This window comes from Salvelinus alpinus, chromosome 10 (genome assembly GCF_045679555.1).
Source record: "Salvelinus alpinus chromosome 10, SLU_Salpinus.1, whole genome shotgun sequence".
Taxonomy (NCBI): Eukaryota; Metazoa; Chordata; class Actinopteri; order Salmoniformes; family Salmonidae; genus Salvelinus; species Salvelinus alpinus.
Genome location: NC_092095.1, coordinates 14221009 through 14243602, shown reverse-complemented (window position 1 = coordinate 14243602; position 22594 = coordinate 14221009). Strand labels below are relative to the sequence as shown.

The 22594-nt window shown below is 44.3% G+C and overlaps 1 protein-coding gene across 3 annotated transcripts in view; it reads right to left on the bottom strand.

The window, feature by feature from the left end:
- LOC139531527 (aristaless-related homeobox protein-like) overlaps window positions 1-20660 on the bottom strand; it is a 31671-nt gene extending 11011 nt beyond the window's left edge. The window contains exons 1-4 of one of the 3 annotated variants that reach the window (XM_071328037.1): window positions 20270-20660; window positions 19230-19806; window positions 17008-17053; window positions 12012-12325 (exon numbers count right to left, since the gene is read on the bottom strand). In XM_071328037.1, the coding sequence (XP_071184138.1) occupies window positions 12012-12325; window positions 17008-17053; window positions 19230-19806; window positions 20270-20456 (1124 nt within the window). In that variant the 5' untranslated portion in view covers window positions 20457-20660. Of the gene's footprint in view, window positions 1-11999; window positions 12326-17007; window positions 17054-19229; window positions 19807-20269 lie in introns of all 3 variants that reach the window. The other 2 variants (XM_071328035.1, XM_071328038.1) reach the window with 2 other exon arrangements.
- Window positions 20661-22594: the final 1934 nt, after the last annotated feature.

Below are 22594 nucleotides of genomic sequence, written 5' to 3'. Positions count from 1 at the left end.
GTGAGGTGGTATTATAGGTAGAGGACAGTAAAGGTGGGAGGTGGTGTTATAGAGGACAGTACAGGTGTGAGGTGGAATTATAGGTAGAGAACATTACAGGTGTGAGGTTTTGTTATAGAGGACAGTACAGGTGTGAGGTGTTGTTATAGAGGACAGTACAGGTGAGAGGTGGTATTATAGTTAGAGGACAGTTCAGGTGTGAGGTGGTATCATAGGTAGAGGGCTATACAGGTGTGAGGTGGTGTTAAAGAGGACAATACAGGAGTGACGTGGTGTTAAAGAGGACAGTACACGTGTGAGGTGGTATTATAGGTAGAGAACGGTACAGGTTTGAGGTGGTATTATAGGTAGAGGACAGTACAGGTGTGAGGTGGTATTAAAGAGGACAGTACAGGTGAGAGGTGGCATTATAGGTAGCGGACAGTACATGTGTGAGATGATGTTATAGAGGACAGTACAGGTTTTAAGGTGGTATTATAGAGGACAGTACAGGTGTGAGGTGGTATTATAGTGGACAGTACAGGTGTGAGTTGGTGTTATAGAGGACAGTACAGGTGTGAGGTGTTGAATTAGAGGACAGTACAGGTGTGAAGTGGTGTTATAGGTAGTGAACAGTCCAGGTTTGAGTTGGTGTTAGAGGACAGTACAGGCGTGAAGTGGTGTTATAGGTAGTGAACAGTACAGGTTTGAGGTGGTGTTATAGAGGATAGTACAGGTGTAGGGTGGTATTATAGAGGACAGTACAGGTGTGAGGTGATATTATAGGTAGAGGACAGTACAGGTGTGAGGTGGTTTTATAGGTAGAGGACAGTACAGGTGTGAGGTTGTGTTATAGAGGACAATACTGGTGTGAGGTTGTGTTATAGGTAGAGGACAGTACAGGTATGAGGTGGTGTTATAGTGGACAGTACATGTGGTTGGTGGTGTTATAGAGGACAGTACAGGTGAGAGGTGATGTTATAGGTAGAGGACAGTACAGGTGTGAGGTGGTATTATAGTGGACAGTACAGGTGTGAGTTGGTGTTATAGAGGACAGTACAGGTATGAGGTGGTATTATAGGTAGAGGACAGTACAGGTATGAGGTGGTGTTATAGTGGACAGTACATGTGGCTGGTGGTGTTATAGAGGACAGTACAGGTGAGAGGTGGTGTTATAGGTAGAGGACAGTACAGGTGTGAGGTGGTGTTATAGGTAGAGGACAGTACAGGTGTGAGGTGGTGTTATAGGTAGATTACAGTACAGGTGTGAGGTGTTGTTATAGAGGACAGTACAGGTGTGAGGTGGTGTTATAGGTAGAGGACAGTACAGGTGTGAGGTGGTGTTATAGTGGACAGTAAAGGTGGGATGTGGTGTTATAGTGGACAGTAAAGGTGGGAGGTGGTGTTATAGAGGACAGTACAGGTGTGAGGTGGTGTTAAAGAGGACAGTACAGGTGTGAGGTGGTGTTATAGGTAGAGGACAGTACAGGTGTGAGGTGGTGTTATAGAGGACAGTACAGGTGTGAGGTGGTATTATAGGTAGAGGACAGTAAAGGTGGGAGGTGGTGTTATAGAGGACAGTACAGGTGTGAGGTGGAATTATAGGTATAGAACATTACAGGTGTGAGGTTTTGTTATAGAGGACAGTACAGGTGTGAGGTGTTGTTATAGAGGACAGTACAGGTGAGAGGTGGTATTATAGTTAGAGGACAGTTCAGGTGTGAGGTGGTATCATAGGTAGAGGGCTATACAGGTGTGAGGTGGTGTTAAAGAGGACAATACAGGAGTGACGTGGTGTTAAAGAGGACAGTACACGTGTGAGGTGGTATTATAGGTAGAGAACGGTACAGGTTTGAGGTGGTATTATAGGTAGAGAACGGTACAGGTTTGAGGTGGTATTATAGGTAGAGGACAGTACAGGTGAGAGGTGGCATTATAGGTAGCGAACAGTACATGTGTGAGATGATGTTATAGAGGACAGTACAGGTTTTAAGGTGGTATTATAGAGGACAGTACAGGTGTGAGGTGGTGTTCTAGAGGACAGTACAGGTGTGAGGTGGTATTAAAGGTAGAGGACATTACATGTGGGAGGTGTTGAATTAGAGGACAGTACAGGTGTGAGGTGGTATTAAAGGTAGTGAACAGTACAGGTTTGAGTTGGTGTTATAGAGGACAGTACAGGCGTGAAGTGGTGTTATAGGTAGAGGACAGTACAGGTATGAGGTGGTGTTATAGTGGACAGTACATGTGGTTGGTGGTGTTATAGAGGACAGTACAGGTGTAGGGTGGTATTATAGAGGACAGTACAGGTGTGAGGTGGTATTATAGAGGATAGTACAGGTGTAGGTGGTATTATAGGTAGAGGACAGTACAGGTGTGAGGTGGTGTTATAGGTAGAGGACAGTACAGGTGTGAGGTTGTGTTATAGAGGACAATACTGGTGTGAGGTTGTGTTATAGGTAGAGGACAGTACAGGTGTAGGGTGGTATTATAGGTAGAGGACAGTACAGGTGTGAGGTGGTGTTATAGGTAGAGGACAGTACAGGTGTGAGGTTGTGTTATAGAGGACAATACTGGTGTGAGGTTGTGTTATAGGTAGAGGACAGTACAGGTATGAGGTGGTGTTATAGTGGACAGTACATGTGGTTGGTGGTGTTATAGAGGACAGTACAGGTGAGAGGTGGTGTTATAGGTAGAGGACAGTACAGGTGTGAGGTGGTGTTATAGGTAGATGACAGTACAGGTGTGAGGTGGTATTATAGTGGACAGTACAGGTGTGAGTTGGTGTTATAGAGGACAGTACAGGTATGAGGTGGTATTATAGGTAGAGGACAGTACAGGTATGAGGTGGTGTTATAGTGGACAGTACATGTGGTTGGTGGTGTTATAGAGGACAGTACAGGTGAGAGGTGGTGTTATAGAGGATAGTACAGGTGTAGGTGGTATTATAGGTAGAGGACAGTACAGGTGTGAGGTGGTGTTATAGGTAGAGGACAGTACAGGTGTGAGGTGGTGTTATAGGTAGATTACAGTACAGGTGTGAGGTGTTGTTATAGAGGACAGTACAGGTGTGAGGTGGTGTTATAGGTAGAGGACAGTACAGGTGTGAGGTGGTGTTATAGTGGACAGTAAAGGTGGGAGGTGGTGTTATAGTGGACAGTAAAGGTGGGAGGTGGTGTTATAGAGGACAGTACCGGTGTGAGGTGGTGTTAAAGAGGACAGTACAGGTGTGAGGTGGTGTTATAGGTAGAGGACAGTACAGGTGTGATGTGGTATTATAGGTAGAGGACAGTAAAGGTGGGAGGTGGTGTTATAGAGGACAGTACAGGTGTGAGGTGGAATTATAGGTATAGAACATTACAGGTGTGAGGTTTTGTTATAGAGGACAGTACAGGTGTGAGGTGTTGTTATAGAGGACAGTACAGGTGAGAGGTGGTTTTATAGTTAGAGGACAGTTCAGGTGTGAGGTGGTATCATAGGTAGAGGGCTATACAGGTGTGAGGTGGTGTTAAAGAGGACAATACAGGAGTGACGTGGTGTTAAAGAGGACAGTACACGTGTGAGGTGGTATTATAGGTAGAGAACGGTACAGGTTTGAGGTGGTATTATAGGTAGAGAACGGTACAGGTTTGAGGTGGTATTATAGGTAGAGGACAGTACAGGTGAGAGGTGGCATTATAGGTAGCGGACAGTACATGTGTGAGATGATGTTATAGAGGACAGTACAGGTTTTAAGGTGGTATTATAGAGGACAGTACAGGTGTGAGGTGGTGTTCTAGAGGACAGTACAGGTGTGAGGTGGTGTTATAGAGGACAGTACAGGTGTGAGGTGGTGTTATAGTGGACAGTACATGTGGTGTGGTGGTGTTATAGAGGACAGTACAGGTGTAGGGTGGTATTATAGGTAGAGGACAGTACAGGTGTGAGGTGGTATTATAGAGGATAGTACAGGTGTAGGTGGTATTATAGGTAGAGGACAGTACAGGTGTAGGGTGGTATTATAGAGGATAGTACAGGTGTGAGGTGGTATTATAGGTAGAGGACAGTACAGGTGTGAGGTGGTGTTATAGGTAGAGGACAGTACAGGTGTGAGGTTGTGTTATAGAGGACAATACTGGTGTGAGGTTGTGTTATAGGTAGAGGACAGTACAGGTGTAGGGTGGTATTATAGAGGACAGTACAGGTGTGAGGTGGTATTATAGGTAGAGGACAGTACAGGTGTGAGGTGGTGTTATAGGTAGAGGACAGTACAGGTGTGAGGTGGTATTATAGGTAGAGGACAGTACAGGTGTGAGGTGGTATTATAGGTAGAGGACAGTACAGGTGTGAGGTGGTGTTATAGGTAGAGGACAGTACAGGTGTGAGGTGGTATTATAGGTAGAGGACAGTACAGGTGTGAGGTGGTATTATAGGTAGAGGACAGTACAGGTGTGAGGTGGTATTATAGAGGACAGTACAGGTGTGAGGTGGTATTATAGGTAGAGGACAGTACAGGTGTGAGGTGGTATTATAGGTAGAGGACAGTACAGGTGTGAGGTGGTATTATAGGTAGAGGACAGTACAGGTGTCAGGTGGTATTATAGGTAGAGGACAGTACAGGTGTCAGGTGGTATTATAGGTAGAGGACAGTACAGGTGTGAGGTGGTATTATAGGTAGAGGACAGTACAGGTGTGAGGTGGTATTATAGGTAGAGGACAGTACAGGTGTGAGGTGGTGTTATAGGTAGAGGACAGTACAGGTGTGAGGTGGTATTATAGGTAGAGGACAGTACAGGTGTGAGGTGGTATTATAGGTAGAGGACAGTACAGGTGTGAGGTGGTATTATAGGTAGAGGACAGTACAGGTGTGAGGTGGTATTATAGGTAGAGGACAGTACAGGTGTGAGGTGGTATTATAGGTAGAGGACAGTACAGGTGTGAGGTGGTGTTATAGGTAGAGGACAGTACAGGTGTGAGGTGGTATTATAGGTAGAGGACAGTACAGGTGTGAGGTGGTATTATAGGTAGAGGACAGTACAGGTGTCAGGTGGTATTATAGGTAGAGGACAGTACAGGTGTGAGGTGGTATTATAGGTAGAGGACAGTACAGGTGTGAGATGGTATTATAGGTAGAGGACAGTACAGGTGTGAGGTGGTATTATAGGTAGAGGACAGTACAGGTGAGAGGTGGCATTATAGGTAGCGAACAGTACATGTGTGAGATGATGTTATAGAGGACAGTACAGGTTTTAAGGTGGTATTATAGAGGACAGTACAGGTGTGAGGTGGTGTTCTAGAGGACAGTACAGGTGTGAGGTGGTATTAAAGGTAGAGGACATTACAGGTGGGAGGTGGTATGAATTAGAGGACAGTACAGGTGTGAGGTGGTGTTATAGGTAGTGAACAGGACAGGTGTGAGTTGGTGTTATAGAGGACAGTACAGGTGTGAGGTGGTGTTATAGGTAGAGGACAGTACAGGTGTGAGGTGGTGTTATAGTGGACAGTACAGGTGTGGTTGGTGGTGTTATAGAGGACAGTACAGGTGTAGGGTGGTATTATAGAGGACAGTACAGGTGTGAGGTGGTATTATAGAGGATAGTACAGGTGTGAGGTGGTATTATAGGTAGAGGACAGTACAGGTGTGAGGTGGTGTTATAGGTAGAGGACAGTACAGGTGTGAGGTGGTATTATAGAGGACAATACTGGTGTGAGGTTGTGTTATAGGTAGAGGACAGTACAGGTGTAGGGTGGTATTATAGGTAGAGGACAGTACAGGTGTGAGGTGGTGTTATAGGTAGAGGACAGTACAGGTGTGAGGTTGTGTTATAGAGGACAATACTGGTGTGAGGTTGTGTTATAGGTAGAGGACAGTACAGGTATGAGGTGGTGTTATAGTGGACAGTACATGTGGTTGGTGGTGTTATAGAGGACAGTACAGGTGAGAGGTGGTGTTATAGGTAGAGGACAGTACAGGTGTGAGGTGGTGTTATAGGTAGAGGACAGTACAGGTGTGAGGTGGTATTATAGTGGACAGTACAGGTGTGAGTTGGTGTTATAGAGGACAGTACAGGTATGAGGTGGTATTATAGGTAGAGGACAGTACAGGTATGAGGTGGTGTTATAGTGGACAGTACATGTGGTTGGTGGTGTTATAGAGGACAGTACAGGTGTGAGGTGGTGTTATAGAGGACAGTACAGGTGTGAGGTGGTATTATAGGTAGAGGACAGTACAGGTTGAGGTGGTGTTATAGGTAGAGGACAGTACAGGTGTGAGGTGGTGTTATAGGTAGATTACAGTACAGGTGTGAGGTGTTGTTATAGAGGACAGTACAGGTGTGAGGTGGTGTTATAGGTAGAGGACAGTACAGGTGTGAGGTGGTGTTATAGTGGACAGTAAAGGTGGGAGGTGGTGTTATAGTGGACAGTAAAGGTGGGAGGTGGTGTTATAGAGGACAGTACCGGTGTGAGGTGGTGTTAAAGAGGACAGTACAGGTGTGAGGTGGAATTATAGGTAGAGGACAGTACAGGTGTGAGGTGGTATTATAGGTAGAGGACAGTAAAGGTGGGAGGTGGTGTTATAGAGGACAGTACAGGTGTGAGGTGGAATTATAGGTATAGAACATTACAGGTGTGAGGTTTTGTTATAGAGGACAGTACAGGTGTGAGGTGTTGTTATAGAGGACAGTACAGGTGAGAGGTGGTATTATAGTTAGAGGACAGTTCAGGTGTGAGGTGGTATCATAGGTAGAGGGCTATACAGGTGTGAGGTGGTGTTAAAGAGGACAATACAGGAGTGACGTGGTGTTAAAGAGGACAGTACACGTGTGAGGTGGTATTATAGGTAGAGAACGGTACAGGTTTGAGGTGGTATTATAGGTAGAGAACGGTACAGGTTTGAGGTGGTATTATAGGTAGAGGACAGTACAGGTGAGAGGTGGCATTATAGGTAGCGGACAGTACATGTGTGAGATGATGTTATAGAGGACAGTACAGGTTTTAAGGTGGTATTATAGAGGACAGTACAGGTGTGAGGTGGTGTTCTAGAGGACAGTACAGGTGTGAGGTGGTGTTATAGAGGACAGTACAGGTATGAGGTGGTGTTATAGTGGACAGTACATTTGGTTGGTGGTGTTATAGAGGACAGTACAGGTGTAGGGTGGTATTATAGAGGACAGTACAGGTGTGAGGTGGTATTATAGAGGATAGTACAGGTGTAGGTGGTATTATAGGTAGAGGACAGTACAGGTGTAGGGTGGTATTATAGAGGATAGTACAGGTGTAGGTGGTATTATAGGTAGAGGACAGTACAGGTGTGAGGTGGTGTTATAGGTAGAGGACAGTACAGGTGTGAGGTTGTGTTATAGAGGACAATACTGGTGTGAGGTTGTGTTATAGGTAGAGGACAGTACAGGTGTAGGGTGGTATTATAGAGGACAGTACAGGTGTGAGGTGGTATTATAGGTAGAGGACAGTACAGGTGTGAGGTGGTGTTATAGGTAGAGGACAGTACAGGTGTGAGGTGGTATTATAGGTAGAGGACAGTACAGGTGTGAGGTGGTATTATAGGTAGAGGACAGTACAGGTGTGAGGTGGTGTTATAGGTAGAGGACAGTACAGGTGTGAGGTGGTATTATAGGTAGAGGACAGTACAGGTGTGAGGTGGTATTATAGGTAGAGGACAGTACAGGTGTGAGGTGGTGTTATAGAGGACAGTACAGGTGTGAGGTGGTATTATAGGTAGAGGACAGTACAGGTGTGAGGTGGTATTATAGGTAGAGGACAGTACAGGTGTGAGGTGGTATTATAGGTAGAGGACAGTACAGGTGTCAGGTGGTATTATAGGTAGAGGACAGTACAGGTGTGAGGTGGTATTATAGGTAGAGGACAGTACAGGTGTGAGGTGGTATTATAGGTAGAGGACAGTACAGGTGTGAGGTGGTATTATAGGTAGAGGACAGTACAGGTGTGAGGTGGTGTTATAGGTAGAGGACAGTACAGGTGTGAGGTGGTATTATAGGTAGAGGACAGTACAGGTGTGAGGTGGTATTATAGGTAGAGGACAGTACAGGTGTCAGGTGGTATTATAGGTAGAGGACAGTACAGGTGTGAGGTGGTATTATAGGTAGAGGACAGTACAGGTGTGAGATGGTATTATAGGTAGAGGACAGTACAGGTGTGAGGTGGTATTATAGGTAGAGGACAGTACAGGTGTGAGGTGGTGTTATAGGTAGAGGACAGTACAGGTGTGAGGTGGTATTATAGGTAGAGGACAGTACAGGTGTGGGGTGGTATTATAGGTAGAGGACAGTACAGGTGTGAGGTGGTGTTATAGAGGACAGTACAGGTGTGAGGTGGTATTATAGGTAAAGGACAGAACAGGTGTGAGGTGGTATTATAGGTAGAGGACAGTACAGGTGTGAGGTGGTATTATAGGTAGAGGACAGTACAGGTGTGAGGTGGTATTATAGAGGACAGTACAGGTGTGAGGTGGTATTATAGGTAGAGGACAGTACAGGTGTCAGGTGGTATTATAGGTAGAGGACAGTACAGGTGTGAGGTGGTATTATAGGTAGAGGACAGTACAGGTGTGAGGTGGTATTATAGGTAGAGGACAGTACAGGTGTGAGGTGGTATTATAGGTAGAGGACAGTACAGGTGTGAGGTGGTGTTATAGGTAGAGGACAGTACAGGTGTGAGGTGGTATTATAGGTAGAGGACAGTACAGGTGTGAGGTGGTATTATAGGTAGAGGACAGTACAGGTGTGAGGTGGTGTTATAGGTAGAGGACAGTACAGGTGTGAGGTGGTATTATAGGTAGAGGACAGTACAGGTGTGAGGTGGTATTATAGGTAGAGGACAGTACAGGTGTGAGGTGGTATTATAGAGGACAGTACAGGTGTGAGGTGGTATTATAGGTAGAGGACAGTACAGGTGTGAGGTGGTATTATAGGTAGAGGACAGTACAGGTGTGAGGTGGTATTATAGGTAGAGGACAGTACAGGTGTGAGGTGGTATTATAGGTAGAGGACAGTACAGGTGTGAGGTGGTATTATAGGTAGAGGACAGTACAGGTGTGAGGTGGTATTATAGGTAGAGGACAGTACAGGTGTGAGGTGGTATTATAGGTAGAGGACAGTACAGGTGTGAGGTGGTGTTATAGGTAGAGGACAGTACAGGTGTGAGGTGGTATTATAGGTAGAGGACAGTACAGGTGTGAGGTGGTATTATAGGTAGAGGACAGTACAGGTGTGAGGTGGTATTATAGGTAGAGGACAGTACAGGTGTGAGGTGGTATTATAGGTAGAGGACAGTACAGGTGTGAGGTGGTATTATAGGTAGAGGACAGTACAGGTGTGAGGTGGTGTTATAGGTAGAGGACAGTACAGGTGTGAGGTGGTATTATAGGTAGAGGACAGTACAGGTGTGAGGTGGTGTTATAGGTAGAGGACAGTACAGGTGTGAGGTGGTGTTATAGGTAGAGGACAGTACAGGTGTGAGGTGGTATTATAGGTAGAGGACAGTACAGGTGTGAGGTGGTATTATAGGTAGAGGACAGTACAGGTGTGAGGTGGTGTTATAGGTAGAGGACAGTACAGGTGTGAGGTGGTGTTATAGGTAGAGGACAGTACAGGTGTGAGGTGGTATTATAGGTAGAGGACAGTACAGGTGTCAGGTGGTATTATAGGTAGAGGACAGTACAGGTGTGAGGTGGTGTTATAGGTAGAGGACAGTACAGGTGTGAGGTGGTATTATAGGTAGAGGACAGTACAGGTGTGAGGTGGTATTATAGGTAGAGGACAGTACAGGTGTCAGGTGGTATTATAGGTAGAGGACAGTACAGGTGTGAGGTGGTATTATAGGTAGAGGACAGTACAGGTGTGAGGTGGTATTATAGGTAGAGGACAGTACAGGTGTGAGGTGGTATTATAGGTAGAGGACAGTACAGGTGTGAGGTGGTGTTATAGGTAGAGGACAGTACAGGTGTGAGGTGGTATTATAGGTAGAGGACAGGACAGGTGTGGGGTGGTATTATAGGTAGAGGACAGTACAGGTGTGAGGTTGTGTTGAAGAGGACAGTACAGGTGTGGGGAGGTATTATAGGTAGAGGACAGTACAGGTGTGAGGTGGTATTATAGGTAGAGTACAGTACAGGTGTGAGGTGGTATTATAGGTAGAGGACAGTACAGGTGTGAGGTGGTATTATAGAGGACAGTACAGGTGTGAGGTGGTATTATAGGTAGAGGACAGTACAGGTGTGAGGTGGTATTATAGGTAGAGGACAGTACAGGTGTGAGGTGGTATTATAGGTAGAGGACAGTACAGGTGTGAGGTGGTATTATAGGTAGAGGACAGTACAGGTGTGAGGTGGTATTATAGGTAGAGGACAGTACAGGTGTGAGGTGGTGTTATAGGTAGAGGACAGTACAGGTGTGAGGTGGTATTATAGGTAGAGGACAGTACAGGTGTGAGGTGGTGTTATAGGTAGAGGACAGTACAGGTGTGAGGTGGTATTATAGGTAGAGGACAGTACAGGTGTGAGGTGGTATTATAGGTAGAGGACAGTACAGGTGTGAGGTGGTATTATAGAAGGACAGTACAGGTGTGAGGTGGTATTATAGGTAGAGGACAGTACAGGTGTGAGGTGGTATTATAGGTAGAGGACAGTACAGGTGTGAGGTGGTATTATAGGTAGAGGACAGTACAGGTGTGAGGTGGTATTATAGGTAGAGGACAGTACAGGTGTGAGGTGGTATTATAGGTAGAGGACAGTACAGGTGTGAGGTGGTATTATAGGTAGAGGACAGTACAGGTGTGAGGTGGTGTTATAGGTAGAGGACAGTACAGGTGTGAGGTGGTATTATAGGTAGAGGACAGTACAGGTGTGAGGTGGTATTATAGGTAGAGGACAGTACAGGTGTGAGGTGGTATTATAGGTAGAGGACAGTACAGGTGTGAGGTGGTATTATAGGTAGAGGACAGTACAGGTGTGAGGTGGTATTATAGGTAGAGGACAGTACAGGTGTGAGGTGGTGTTATAGGTAGAGGACAGTACAGGTGTGAGGTGGTGTTATAGGTAGAGGACAGTACAGGTGTGAGGTGGTATTATAGGTAGAGGACAGTACAGGTGTGAGGTGGTGTTATAGGTAGAGGACAGTACAGGTGTGAGGTGGTGTTATAGGTAGAGGACAGTACAGGTGTGAGGTGGTATTATAGGTAGAGGACAGTACAGGTGTGAGGTGGTATTATAGGTAGAGGACAGTACAGGTGTGAGGTGGTGTTATAGGTAGAGGACAGTACAGGTGTGAGGTGGTATTACAGGTAGAGGACAGTACAGGTGTGAGGTGGTGTTATAAGTAGAGGACAGTACAGGTGTGAGGTGATATTATAGGTAGAGGACAGTACAGGTGTGAGGTGGTGTTATAGAGGACAGTACAGGTGTGAGGTGGTATTATAGAGGACAGTACAGGTGTGAGGTGGTATTATAGAGGACAGTACAGGTGTGAGGTGGTATTATAGAGGACAGTACAGGTGTGAGGTGGTATTATAGAGGACAGTACAGGTGTGAGGTGGTGTTATAGAGGACAGTACAGGTGTGAGGTGGTATTATAGAGGACAGTACAGGTGTGAGGTGGTGTTATAGAGGACAGTACAGGTGTGAGGTGGTATTATAGAGGACAGTACAGGTGTGAGGTGGTGTTACAGGTAGAGGACAGTACAGGTGTGAGGTGGTGTTATAGAGGACAGTACAGGTGTGAGGTGGTATTATAGAGGACAGTACAGGTGTGAGGTGGTATTATAGGTAGAGGACAGTACAGGTGTGAGGTGGTGTTACAGGTAGAATATAATTCATTGGCTGATTCCTCCTGTTGACCTGGATGGAGTTAGGGTTCCTTCCTTAACCCATAGGAAGCCCCGCCCAATTATTATTGTTGTAAATGGTTAAAATCCTCAATGACGCTGCCCATGCTATCATTGTTTTTTGATCGCTAGAGTCCTCTGTCTATATCTATGGGTATACAGGGTTACGTAGGTAGAGGTACCTATTATCTCACCTGCCGAAGTTGGGCCCGATGAAGGTGGGGTGACGGAACATGGCAGCTGCACCCAGGAATGTTCCAAGGCCCAGCGGTGTCCCTTGGTGCTGGGCCGAGTGGTTGCTATGGTGAGGAGCTAGACCAGGAAATGCGGCGGTCCAGGCAGACTCCAGGGAGGGGTGGTGGTGTGTGGAGAAGGGACCCCCATCCAGGTAGTGGCTGAGGGGGTGCGTGGCAGAAAGGTGGCCGGGGAAAGGGATGCCAGAGGGGTGTGTCTGGACACCTGCCTTCTCACGCTTACGCCACTTAGCACGACGATTCTGAAACCACACCTGTGGAAAGAGAGTGGGAGTGAGGTCACACGTTAGCTAGAACATATAGGCTACATGTAATTATTCAGGTTTAGTTTCTGTAGATTAAGTGAAGAGCATAGAATACTCTGTAAAACCTTTCCCTGTTAATGTACAGCATTATACCGGCACCAGAGTTGCCAGCTTAATACTATAATTTTTCTTTACAGCAGAGATGCTGTAACATACACTCACTGTCACGGCTGTTGAAAGAAGAGGACCAAGACGCAGCGTGGTGAGCGTACATTTTCTTTATTTAATATGACGCCGACAAAAACAATAAACACTACAAGACAAACCGTGAAGCTAAAGGCTATGTGCCATAAACAACGTCAACTTCACACCAAGACAGGTGGGAAAAAGGGCTACCTAAGTATGGTTCTCAATCAGAGACAACGATAGACAGCTCTCCCTGATTGAGAACCCTACCTGGCCAAAACATAGAAATACAAATAATAGAACATAGAATACCCACCCCAACTCACACCCTTACCAAACCAAAATAGAGACATAAAAAGGATCTCTAAGGTCAGGGCGTGACACTCACCGTGCAGATTATTGGATATTTGTATTTGTATTTATTAGGTACACCACCCTGTTCACTAGAATGGGTCGCTCCGACAGACAGTGAGTCACTTGGCTGTGTCTTGTTATTTTAAGCAGACAGACAGGTATCGAGGCATTCAGTTACTGTTTCATTGAACATTAGAATGGGCAAAACGAGTGATCTAAGCGACTTTGGGCGTGGTATGATCGTCGTTACCAGGCACGCTGGATCCAGTATCTCAGAAACGTACTGCTTCCGGGGCTTTCACGCACAACAGTGTCTAGGGTTTACTGAGAATGGTGCGACAAACAAAAACCATCCAGTCAGCGGCAGTCCTGTGGGCGAGAACAGCACGTTGATGAGAGATGGTCGAAGGAGAACGGTAAGAATCGTACAGGCTAACAGGCTTCAAACAGACAAATAACGGCACAGTACAACAGTGGTGTGCAGAACGGCATCACGGAATGCACAACTTGTCAATCGTAGTCATGGATGCAGCAGACGACCACACCGGGTTCCACTTCTGTCAGCTAAAAACAAGGAGAAGCGGCTCCAGTGGACACACGATCACCAACACTGGACAACAGAGGAGTGGAAAAACATTGCCTGGATCATGACAGCGAGTTCAGTTTACTTGAGTGACCTGGTTAGTCCCCAGACCTCAACCCAATAGAGCATAATGGGATGAGATGGAACGAGCTGTTGGGCAGCATGAAGGCAGCTTGATACAACACCGGTAACTGGCATTCTCATTAGGTTTAGTGGCTCATGAGTACGGCCCACGGGTTTGGTTTAGAGGTATGTGTAAAGTGTGATATATGTCAATATATGGTAATATATAGGTCATATCTTTTGAACTGATAGAATCAAGACATTTGTCTGTAGTAATGGTGAAAACATACCTGTCAATTATTATCTGGGTGATGTTTTTCTGTCTCACTGCAAGACATTTACGAGCAATTTAGAGCAGACCAAAATGGCTAGCTTCTAAAACATGCAGGTTAGCTAGGTTAGCTTCTAAAACATGCAGTAATTCAAAGTTGGCAAGCAATAAAGATACTTATAAACAAGTCAAGGTATACCTACCCAGCAGCTGCTGAAAATATTTTTCCACTTCACAGCCGCTTCAAGAAGATACACTATATATACAAAAGTATGTGGACCCCCCTTCAAATTAGGGGATTTGACTGTTTCAGCCACACGCGTTGTCGACAGGTATATAAAATCAAGGACACAGCCATGCAATCTCCATAGACATACATTGGCAGTAGAATGGCCCGGACTGAAGATCTCAGTGACTTTAACGTGGCACCGTCATAGGATGGCACCTTTCCAACAAGTCAGTTCGTCAAACTTCTGCCCTGCGAGAGCTTCCCCGGTCAACTGTAAGAGCTGTTATTGAGAAATGGAAACATCTAGGAGCAACAACGACTAAGCCGCAAAGTGGTAGGCCACACAATCTCACAGAGCAGGACCGCCGAGTGCTGAAGCGAGTAGCGAGTACAAATCGTTTGTCCTCAGTTACAACACTCACTACTGAGTTTCAAACTGCTTCTGAAAGCGACCCCAGCACAATAACTTTTCGGGCCCCTTGGTTCCAGTGAAGGGACATCTTAATGCTACCGCATGCAATGACATTCTAGACGATTCTGTGCTTCCAACTTTTGTGGCAACAGTTTGGGGAAGGCCCTTTCCAGTTTGTCGAGATCGGTGTGGAAGAACTTGACTGGCCTGCACAGAGCCCTGACCTCAACCCCATCGAACACCTTTGGGATGAATTGGAACACGGACTGCGAGCCAGGCCTAATCACCCAGCATCAGTGCCTGACCTCGCTCATGCTCCTGTGGCTGAAATGAAGAAAGTCCCAGCAGCAATATTCCATGTAGTGGAAAGCCTTCCCAGAAAAGTTGCGGCTGTTATAGCAGCAAAGGCGAGATCAACTCCATATTAATGCGCATGATTTCGGGAATGAGATGTTCGACGAGCACCTGTCCACATACGTTTGGCCATGTCGTGTACGTAGTGACATAAAGTTGTTTGGAATCCAGGGTAACCCTCTGACACATTGAGCCTGATCCGGCGCAAGTTCCTGTGTAAACGGAAGATCCCATCTACCAGTTGATGAGGTGACAAACAGGCGGAAAGTCAGCGGTAATTACACGTGCACTAAAACCCGCGCGCCCTCTCGGTCAGTTCGTTTAAAGTTAACTAATTAAAATCAGTTCCCCCTGCAGTCTAACTGAGAGACTGATATCGGTGTGGCACACGGTAATTACGAATTGTGTTCACAAAAGGTGGGGAGAATAACGGCTGAACAGAGTCCAATAGCAATTAGACTAATGCGCTTTAAATTAAATTCTTCAAAATGTGGAAAAAGTCATTTACAAAGAATATTTAACTTTCCCACGCCCTCCCCCCTTTCCTAGTTTGAGACAGGAGCTCTACAAATGTCAACAGTAAGAGAAAGTGAACGATATTAGCCCTGCACACACACACTCACTCACTCACTCACACACACAATTCCCGTTGAAAGTGTTTAGCATTACATAGCCCCTCGGGAATTTATGAGTTTTTATCACCTCCCGATGCGCCCGTTAAGTGCCTTGTTCACCTACAGTTCTGCGAGGGGACATCTGTTGTTTTATACCGGCTATAACCCCAGACGGAGCATCGCCGTGTTTGAACTGTCTCTTTGGTTATGAGCCCCGGGCTAAGATATGCACGCCACGCTCTCAATTGATCGATGGGATAGGAGGGGGAGAGAAAAGGGGGAGGAGTAAGGGGGAGAAAACACCTTTAATGGTCTCTCTCATTGGCTCCAAGTGCAAAGCATCGGTTCAATGAGTCTCTATTGCAATCACAAAATGGGAAATCAAATAGCATTATCCCAGCCACCCTTCTGCCCTTCTCTGTCTCTCTCCATCTCCATCTCCCCCTCCCTCTCTCTCACTCCCTCTCCACCTCTTATACCTCTCTCTCTCGTTCTCTCTCTCTCTCTCTCTCTCGCTCTCTCTCTCTCTCTCGCTCGCTCACTCTCTCTCTCTCTCTCAATTTCAATTCAATTTGAAGTGCTTTATTGGCAAAGCAAATGAAATAGATAATAAACAAAAGTGAAATAAACAATAAAAAATTAACAGTTAACATTACATTCACAAAAGTTCCAAAATAATAAAGACATTTCAAATGTCATATTATGTGTATATACAGTGTTGTAATGATGTGCAAATAGTCTCTCTCTCACTCTCTGTCACTCTCCCTCTCCCCTATCTCATTCCGGCAATGGGAATTCAAACACCATTTTCTCCCTGAGAATAGCCCATGTTTGCTCTCACGCTAAGTGCGCTTTTATAAATCGTCCGTATCCGCTTAATTGCCGTTAAAACGTCCCTTGGCGCATGTAATAACTTCCAATAACAGGAAGGAGCTTCGCTACGCAGCGATTGGGGTCATTTAACACATTTTGGGTTAATAAATCACTCAGACTCTCATAAAGACTTTTCTCCGGCTACTGTCTGGTAAGGCAGGTAGCCCAGTGGTTAGAGCGTTGGAGCGTTGGATTTGTTGCAAGAGCTGACAAGGTAAAAATCTGTCGTTCTGCCCCTGAACAAGGCAGTTAACCCACTGTTCCTAGGCCGTCATTGAAAATAAGAATTTGTTCTTAACTGACTTGCCCAGATAAATAAAGGTAAAATAAATGTATAAAAAAGTCTGAATTGTAGCCTGGTGTATGCATCATGTCAACAAAAATATATAAATAATAATGTAAGCATATTGGAAACAAAAATAATTATAGACTTTGTAAAAGTATTATTCTATAGTCTATGAAGGTGTGTAAATCTGAATATGCTTTTAAATTATGCTATAGGCCTACATTGTATAAATATGCATTGGCTGTTTTATTTTAATTATTATAACATAAACTAGAATTGCCTAATAATAAATTGGGTATTATTTCATGACATCTTATTCTAAGTGGGACTGGCCTTTATATTCGTTTCTAATTTGGTAGCCTATATATTTAAATTACCCATTTGAAATGTGTAAGTGTTAAGGCGTTTTAGTTGAAAGCGACAGACAGCCATAATTGCAGCAATAAAACGTTAAAAGGCCACTTACTTGCACGCGCGCCTCGGTCAGATCCAACCGCATCGCAAGCTCCTCTCTGAAAAGGCAGGAAAATAGGTTACCTTTTGTGACCGAGAACTAGGCTGTTTTTTTTTCTGTCCTAGCCTCACTGGTAACAATACAAGAAAACAGTTATTTTTCAGACATGGAAAACCCACAGCGAAATGAAGGTCCTTTGTGCTATTTTCCCTGCGAAGGTTTGAGAGAAATTGTCGGGTTGATTGTATTGTAATCTGTCTTTTCTTCGCCATAATGGCTCCCGTATACAACGGGTTTTCTGTAGAGTCGGTGGAAATAATGCTCTCCAAACTATTACAAAGACATCGAGTGCTTGGCTGAAAGAGAAGTCTATAGGCTGCACACATTGATTACCACAATTTCGCCTTAAAAATAATGAACGCACGTAGATAGAAAAACATGGATCAACAATAGCCTATGTATTGTTTGCTTCATGATGCCAGTGTTAAATAATATGTTTTAAATCCATTACTCCATTGTTTAAAACGTCATATGTTCTATTCACCATCTTAAATGTGTCCTATAGATGATTTACCTTGCTGAAAGCGATTGGCTAACAGAATCCACCTGCTTGTCTGATATATATATATATAGAGAGAGAGAGATATGGATGGGAATTCATTTTGACTGACATTCTGAATCTTGTTGTAAATTCACTACTGCATAGTAATATTACATTCTGTAATAGTATTTTAATTATAATAAGAGAAATGTCATCTCAAATCTAAATATTCTAAATATATGTTCATGGGGTCCTGAAAACACATAGGTTAGCTAAATATATTTGTTTTATAGAACAATATTAGGCTTTCATGTTTGGCTGAAAAAAATACTTATATTTGAAATTCACCTCTATACATTTAATTGCATCAAAAAAATAAATAGCACCAACTCATTTATGTTCACAAAAAAACACTCATCTAGACCAGCCGTAGCAGTGACTCACAGTTCTTCAGAAAGCTTCATTCACAAAACTGATTTGCCTTTGCATGAAAGTCAGTAACAGGTGGATTTGTGTAGACTGCCGTCGAATTGTATGTGTTTTCCCTCCAGATGCGTAGCCTGCACCAGCTAATGGAGGGAAACAACGGAGTTGAGGTGCGCATCACCGTTCGTGTGTGTGTGTGTGTGTGTGTGTGTGTGTGTGTGTGTGTGTGTGTGTGTGTGTGTGTGTGTGTGTGTGTGTGTGTGTGTGTGTGTGTGTGTGTGTGTGTGTGTGTGTGTGTGTGTGTGTGTGTGTGTGTGTGTGTGTGTGTGTGTGTGTTATTACCCTTGAGCTTGGACAGGCCCAGAAACGTAATTTGCGTTGAATAGAACAGCATTACGCACACGGTAAATCGAGCTGCAATCAGTTTATTTTCCCTTCGAGAATAATAAAGAGACGAGGTAAATGTGACAAAACGTTTGGTGTTTGGTTTTCCCACTTTGGGCTTTATGTAAGGCACGGGTTCGGCTAGACCGTATACCTGTCAGTGCGCCAGTGTCAACTTATAGACGGGCTGATTTACATTATCAGTGGATAAACAATTGACTGTTTTCTACAAACAAACAAAAATACAATAATAATAATAACATAAATGGTATGATGATAAAGGGTTTTAATGTTGTTACCCCAGACATATCTAGATTAAAATATGCATCAGAAATTACAACTTGCAGGCCAGGCCTATGCATGAATTGATCTCATGTCCAACCCAATCTCACACTCAATTCGTGCAAATGTGTAAAACATGTAATATACACCAGCTTTGTGAAATTCTTTCACAATTTTCAGAGATATATGTTTGCCTCTGGTATTTGTATCTCAGGCCCTGTAAAGATAAAACAATGTTATTTTTTACCAACTTTAATTATTCCGTTATTACTATTATTATTATTATTGTTATCATTATTACAACAGCCTACTGCTACTTGCTGTTCGTTTATGTAGCATACAATTGATCTAGCCTACACGATACATTTTAAGGTGAAATAGAAACGTCTTTTCAAATCGTGTATTTAACGAAATGTTATGATACTTGGTTGGGTTACATTGTTGTATGTACGTTGAATAAATGACGTCTTATATTAATAATTGAGTTTGTGCTGTAGCCTGGGTGACAGTTTGTTACTGTTCTCTTGCCGTACACGTTTGGCTTGACAATGACAACGGAGTAGGCAAAAAACACAAAACAGCTATTGAACTGTGACTGTACCTGGTGAAGACGTCGGGGTAGTGTGTCTTCCGGAAAGCCTTCTCCAGCTCCTCCAGCTGATAGCTGGTGAATGTAGTCCTGTATCTTCTTTGCTTGCGTTTTAGCATCCCTTCGTCCGAGTCACTGCCTGCCGACAGACACACGCTGTCTTCGCCGTCCCTCACGTCTCCATCCCCGGCGTGGATGCTCTCCCTCTCCTCGTCCTTCGGGAAGAGACCCATCGCCTCCCCACAGCTCTCCTCTTCTTTCCCCGCGTCCTCGAACTTCATCAGCCCTAGTCTCAGCCCAGGTCCATCCTCCGGCACACCAGCGGGGCTCTGACCTCCCTCTCCCCGGCTTAGGGACGCGTTCTCCCGGTATGACTTGCTCCGGCTGATGCTCACCTGTGGAGCCTGGTTGATTTTGAGACTCTCGCAGGCTTGGTCCACCAGAAGCCTTTCCCTATCCAATTTTTCCTCGAGGTCGTGAACTAAAACCCGTCCGTGGTCCAGGTACTTCCCGCCTGGTCCGTAGAGACGGCGCAGCTTTGGTGGAAGGTGCATGTCTGTGTCTGTTGATAGGTGGTCTTTAGTTGAGCCTACGGGGAGGGTGACAGAAGTATGGATAGGTTGAAGCGACATGTGTCAACAAGCCTGCGCATAGTTCAACGCAAAACTTCGCAAAAGGCATCATTGATAATGTTCGAATAGACGTGAACATGTATTATTTCTGTCTACATTTTCATGCACCGTATGTATATCGTATCGACGATAAAGTTTACTTTAAGTCTCTGAAAAAGTGCTTAAAAGTGACAAATATCCTATTTTCAACACAGTCACACAACCTCAGACACTTTCGGTTCTGATGGACCATTATTTGCTAACTTTAACTTCCACTCGGCAGTCAGCTGAATGCTGTTGATGGTTTATTAACATGTTATAGACACACACCGTATTGCCTATATTCAACACCAAAAACGTTTTCCCGGAACATGTAGCAAACCTTTCCCCAGATGGAAAGACATGCATGTTTTCATGAACGTTTAGCGGTGGTTGTCTTACCTTCGGTCTGCTTGTCGTCCTCCTGTCTCCCGGGTAGAGCTGTCAAACTTTGCGCCCCTATCAGCCTGACTTTACAGGGGCTCGGTCGGCCCAGAATACTGTCGATGCAGTAGGAGGAGAGCAGAGTGGGCGGTTTACTCTTACTGTCTCCCCGGTCGTGGATATCTTCTTCGAATTGACTAGTCATTTCTGATCCGTTTAGTGAAACGCTTATTTGGAAGTAGCCTAAATGTGTTTCTCACTTACTCATTCACTCACTCACTCACTCAACCTCTCTCGCTCTCTCTTTTCTTCTCTCTGTCTGTCGCTCCGAGATCGTTCCTCTCTCTCTCTCACTCTCTCTCTCTCTCTCCCTACCCAACCTTTAATTAAAGACACCGTTGGCTGGCTCTCAAGCTCCGCTATCTGCTTGCTCACATTGACGTGTGTTATAGCGTCCCTGATTGGTTCATTTGTAGGGGAAAGAGCAGCTTTATATATTTTTGTATATTAAGGTAATTTTGGAGAAACGGGAGGGGGGAAAAAACAAAGCTCGCGATGAAACCCTGCTCCCATGGACTGAACTCATATTTGATTTTCCTTTAGGATTTCAGAAGGATAATAGTCAGGTGTGGCCCATACGGTTTAACTGCAATTAATGATAGGCTGCTAATAATGATCATAATAATTATATTTATAACAATATTAATAACAATAGTCATAATAATCATAATATTAATATTAGTTTAATAATAATATGCATAATAATACATATCTTCTTTTGAAATATGTATTATCTTGTTGAGTTAAATAGTCACATATCACAATTCAGCCCTTCAGTTAAGTGGAACCCGTTTGGCAATGTCAAATCTAGTCCATAGTTTACGGTAAGCCTTTTTCTATACCTCTGTAAACTTCAGTGAGTCTTTTTCCATACCTCTGTAAACTTCAGTGAGTCTTTTTCCATACCTCTGTAAACTTCAGTGAGTCTTTTTCCATACCTCTGTAAACTTCAGTGAGTCTTTTTCCATACCTCTGTAAACTTCAGTGAGCCTTTTTCTATACCTCTGTAAACTTCAGTGAGTCTTTTTCTATACCTCTGTAAACTTCAGTGAGCCTTTTTCTATACCTCTGTAAACTTCAGTGAGTCTTTTTCCATACCTCTGTAAACTTCAGTGAGTCTTTTTCCATACCTCTGTAAACTTCAGTGAGTCTTTTTCCATACCTCTGTAAACTTCAGTGAGTCTTTTTCCATACCTCTGTAAACTTCAGTGAGTCTTTTTCCATACCTCTGTAAACTTCAGTGAGCCTTTTTCCATACCTCTGTAAACTTCAGTGAGTCTTTTTCCATACCTCTGTAAACTTCAGTGAGCCTTTTTCCATACCTCTGTAAACTTCAGTGAGTCTTTTTCCATACCTCTGTTAACTTCAGTGAGTCTTTTTCCATACCTCTGTAAACTTCAGTGAGTCTTTTTCCATACCTCTGTAAACTTCAGTGAGTCTTTTTCCATACCTCTGTAAACTTCAGTGAGCCTTTTTCCATACCTCTGTAAACTTCAGTGAGTCTTTTTCCATACCTTCCATAAGGCTTTTTACAGTATGTGCTTTTATAGGACTACACTCTTCCTTTCAACTAATACTTGCCTTAAATTAGCTGTAAATAGGACCAAACGATCCCTGCAATAACTACCAGAATTATCATAACAATTTGATAATTTGATTGCTATTGATTACCCAAAAACGCTCTCAAACACTTCTGTAAGCCTTGTCACCTTCCATCTCTCTCGCGCCACACACACACACACGCACGCACACACACACACACACACACACACACACACACACACACACACACACACACACACACACACACACACACACACACACACACACACACACACACACACTGCAACAGGCGAACACCGAACACTAATTGCCTGGCCTCTCTCTGGCATTTGCAGAGGCGATCAGATGGTCCGTGCGCCGGATGATTGATTTAAAAAGTGAAGGTGGCGATGATGAGAAGGCGTGAGGGGAGCCGGGACGCCGTGCAGGCTCGCTACAGAGAGGGGCAGATGGCTCGAGAATGTAATTTTAAATGAAAGTCTATTTAACCCGCTGCGAATAGCGTGACCCCATCCTTCGCCTAGCGAGCCCATCACTGTTAAAAATATCATTTTCAGAATTCAATCCCAAAACTTCAACAAGCTGCAATTTACACTTTTTTCTGATGCTGTTTCTCTCCCTTTGTATAGCTGCCCAGTTACTAAGACTCAGCAGAACATGAAAAATAACAATAAAACATATCTTCAGAAACGTTTTAAAAGTGATAGGTTATAGTTTGAG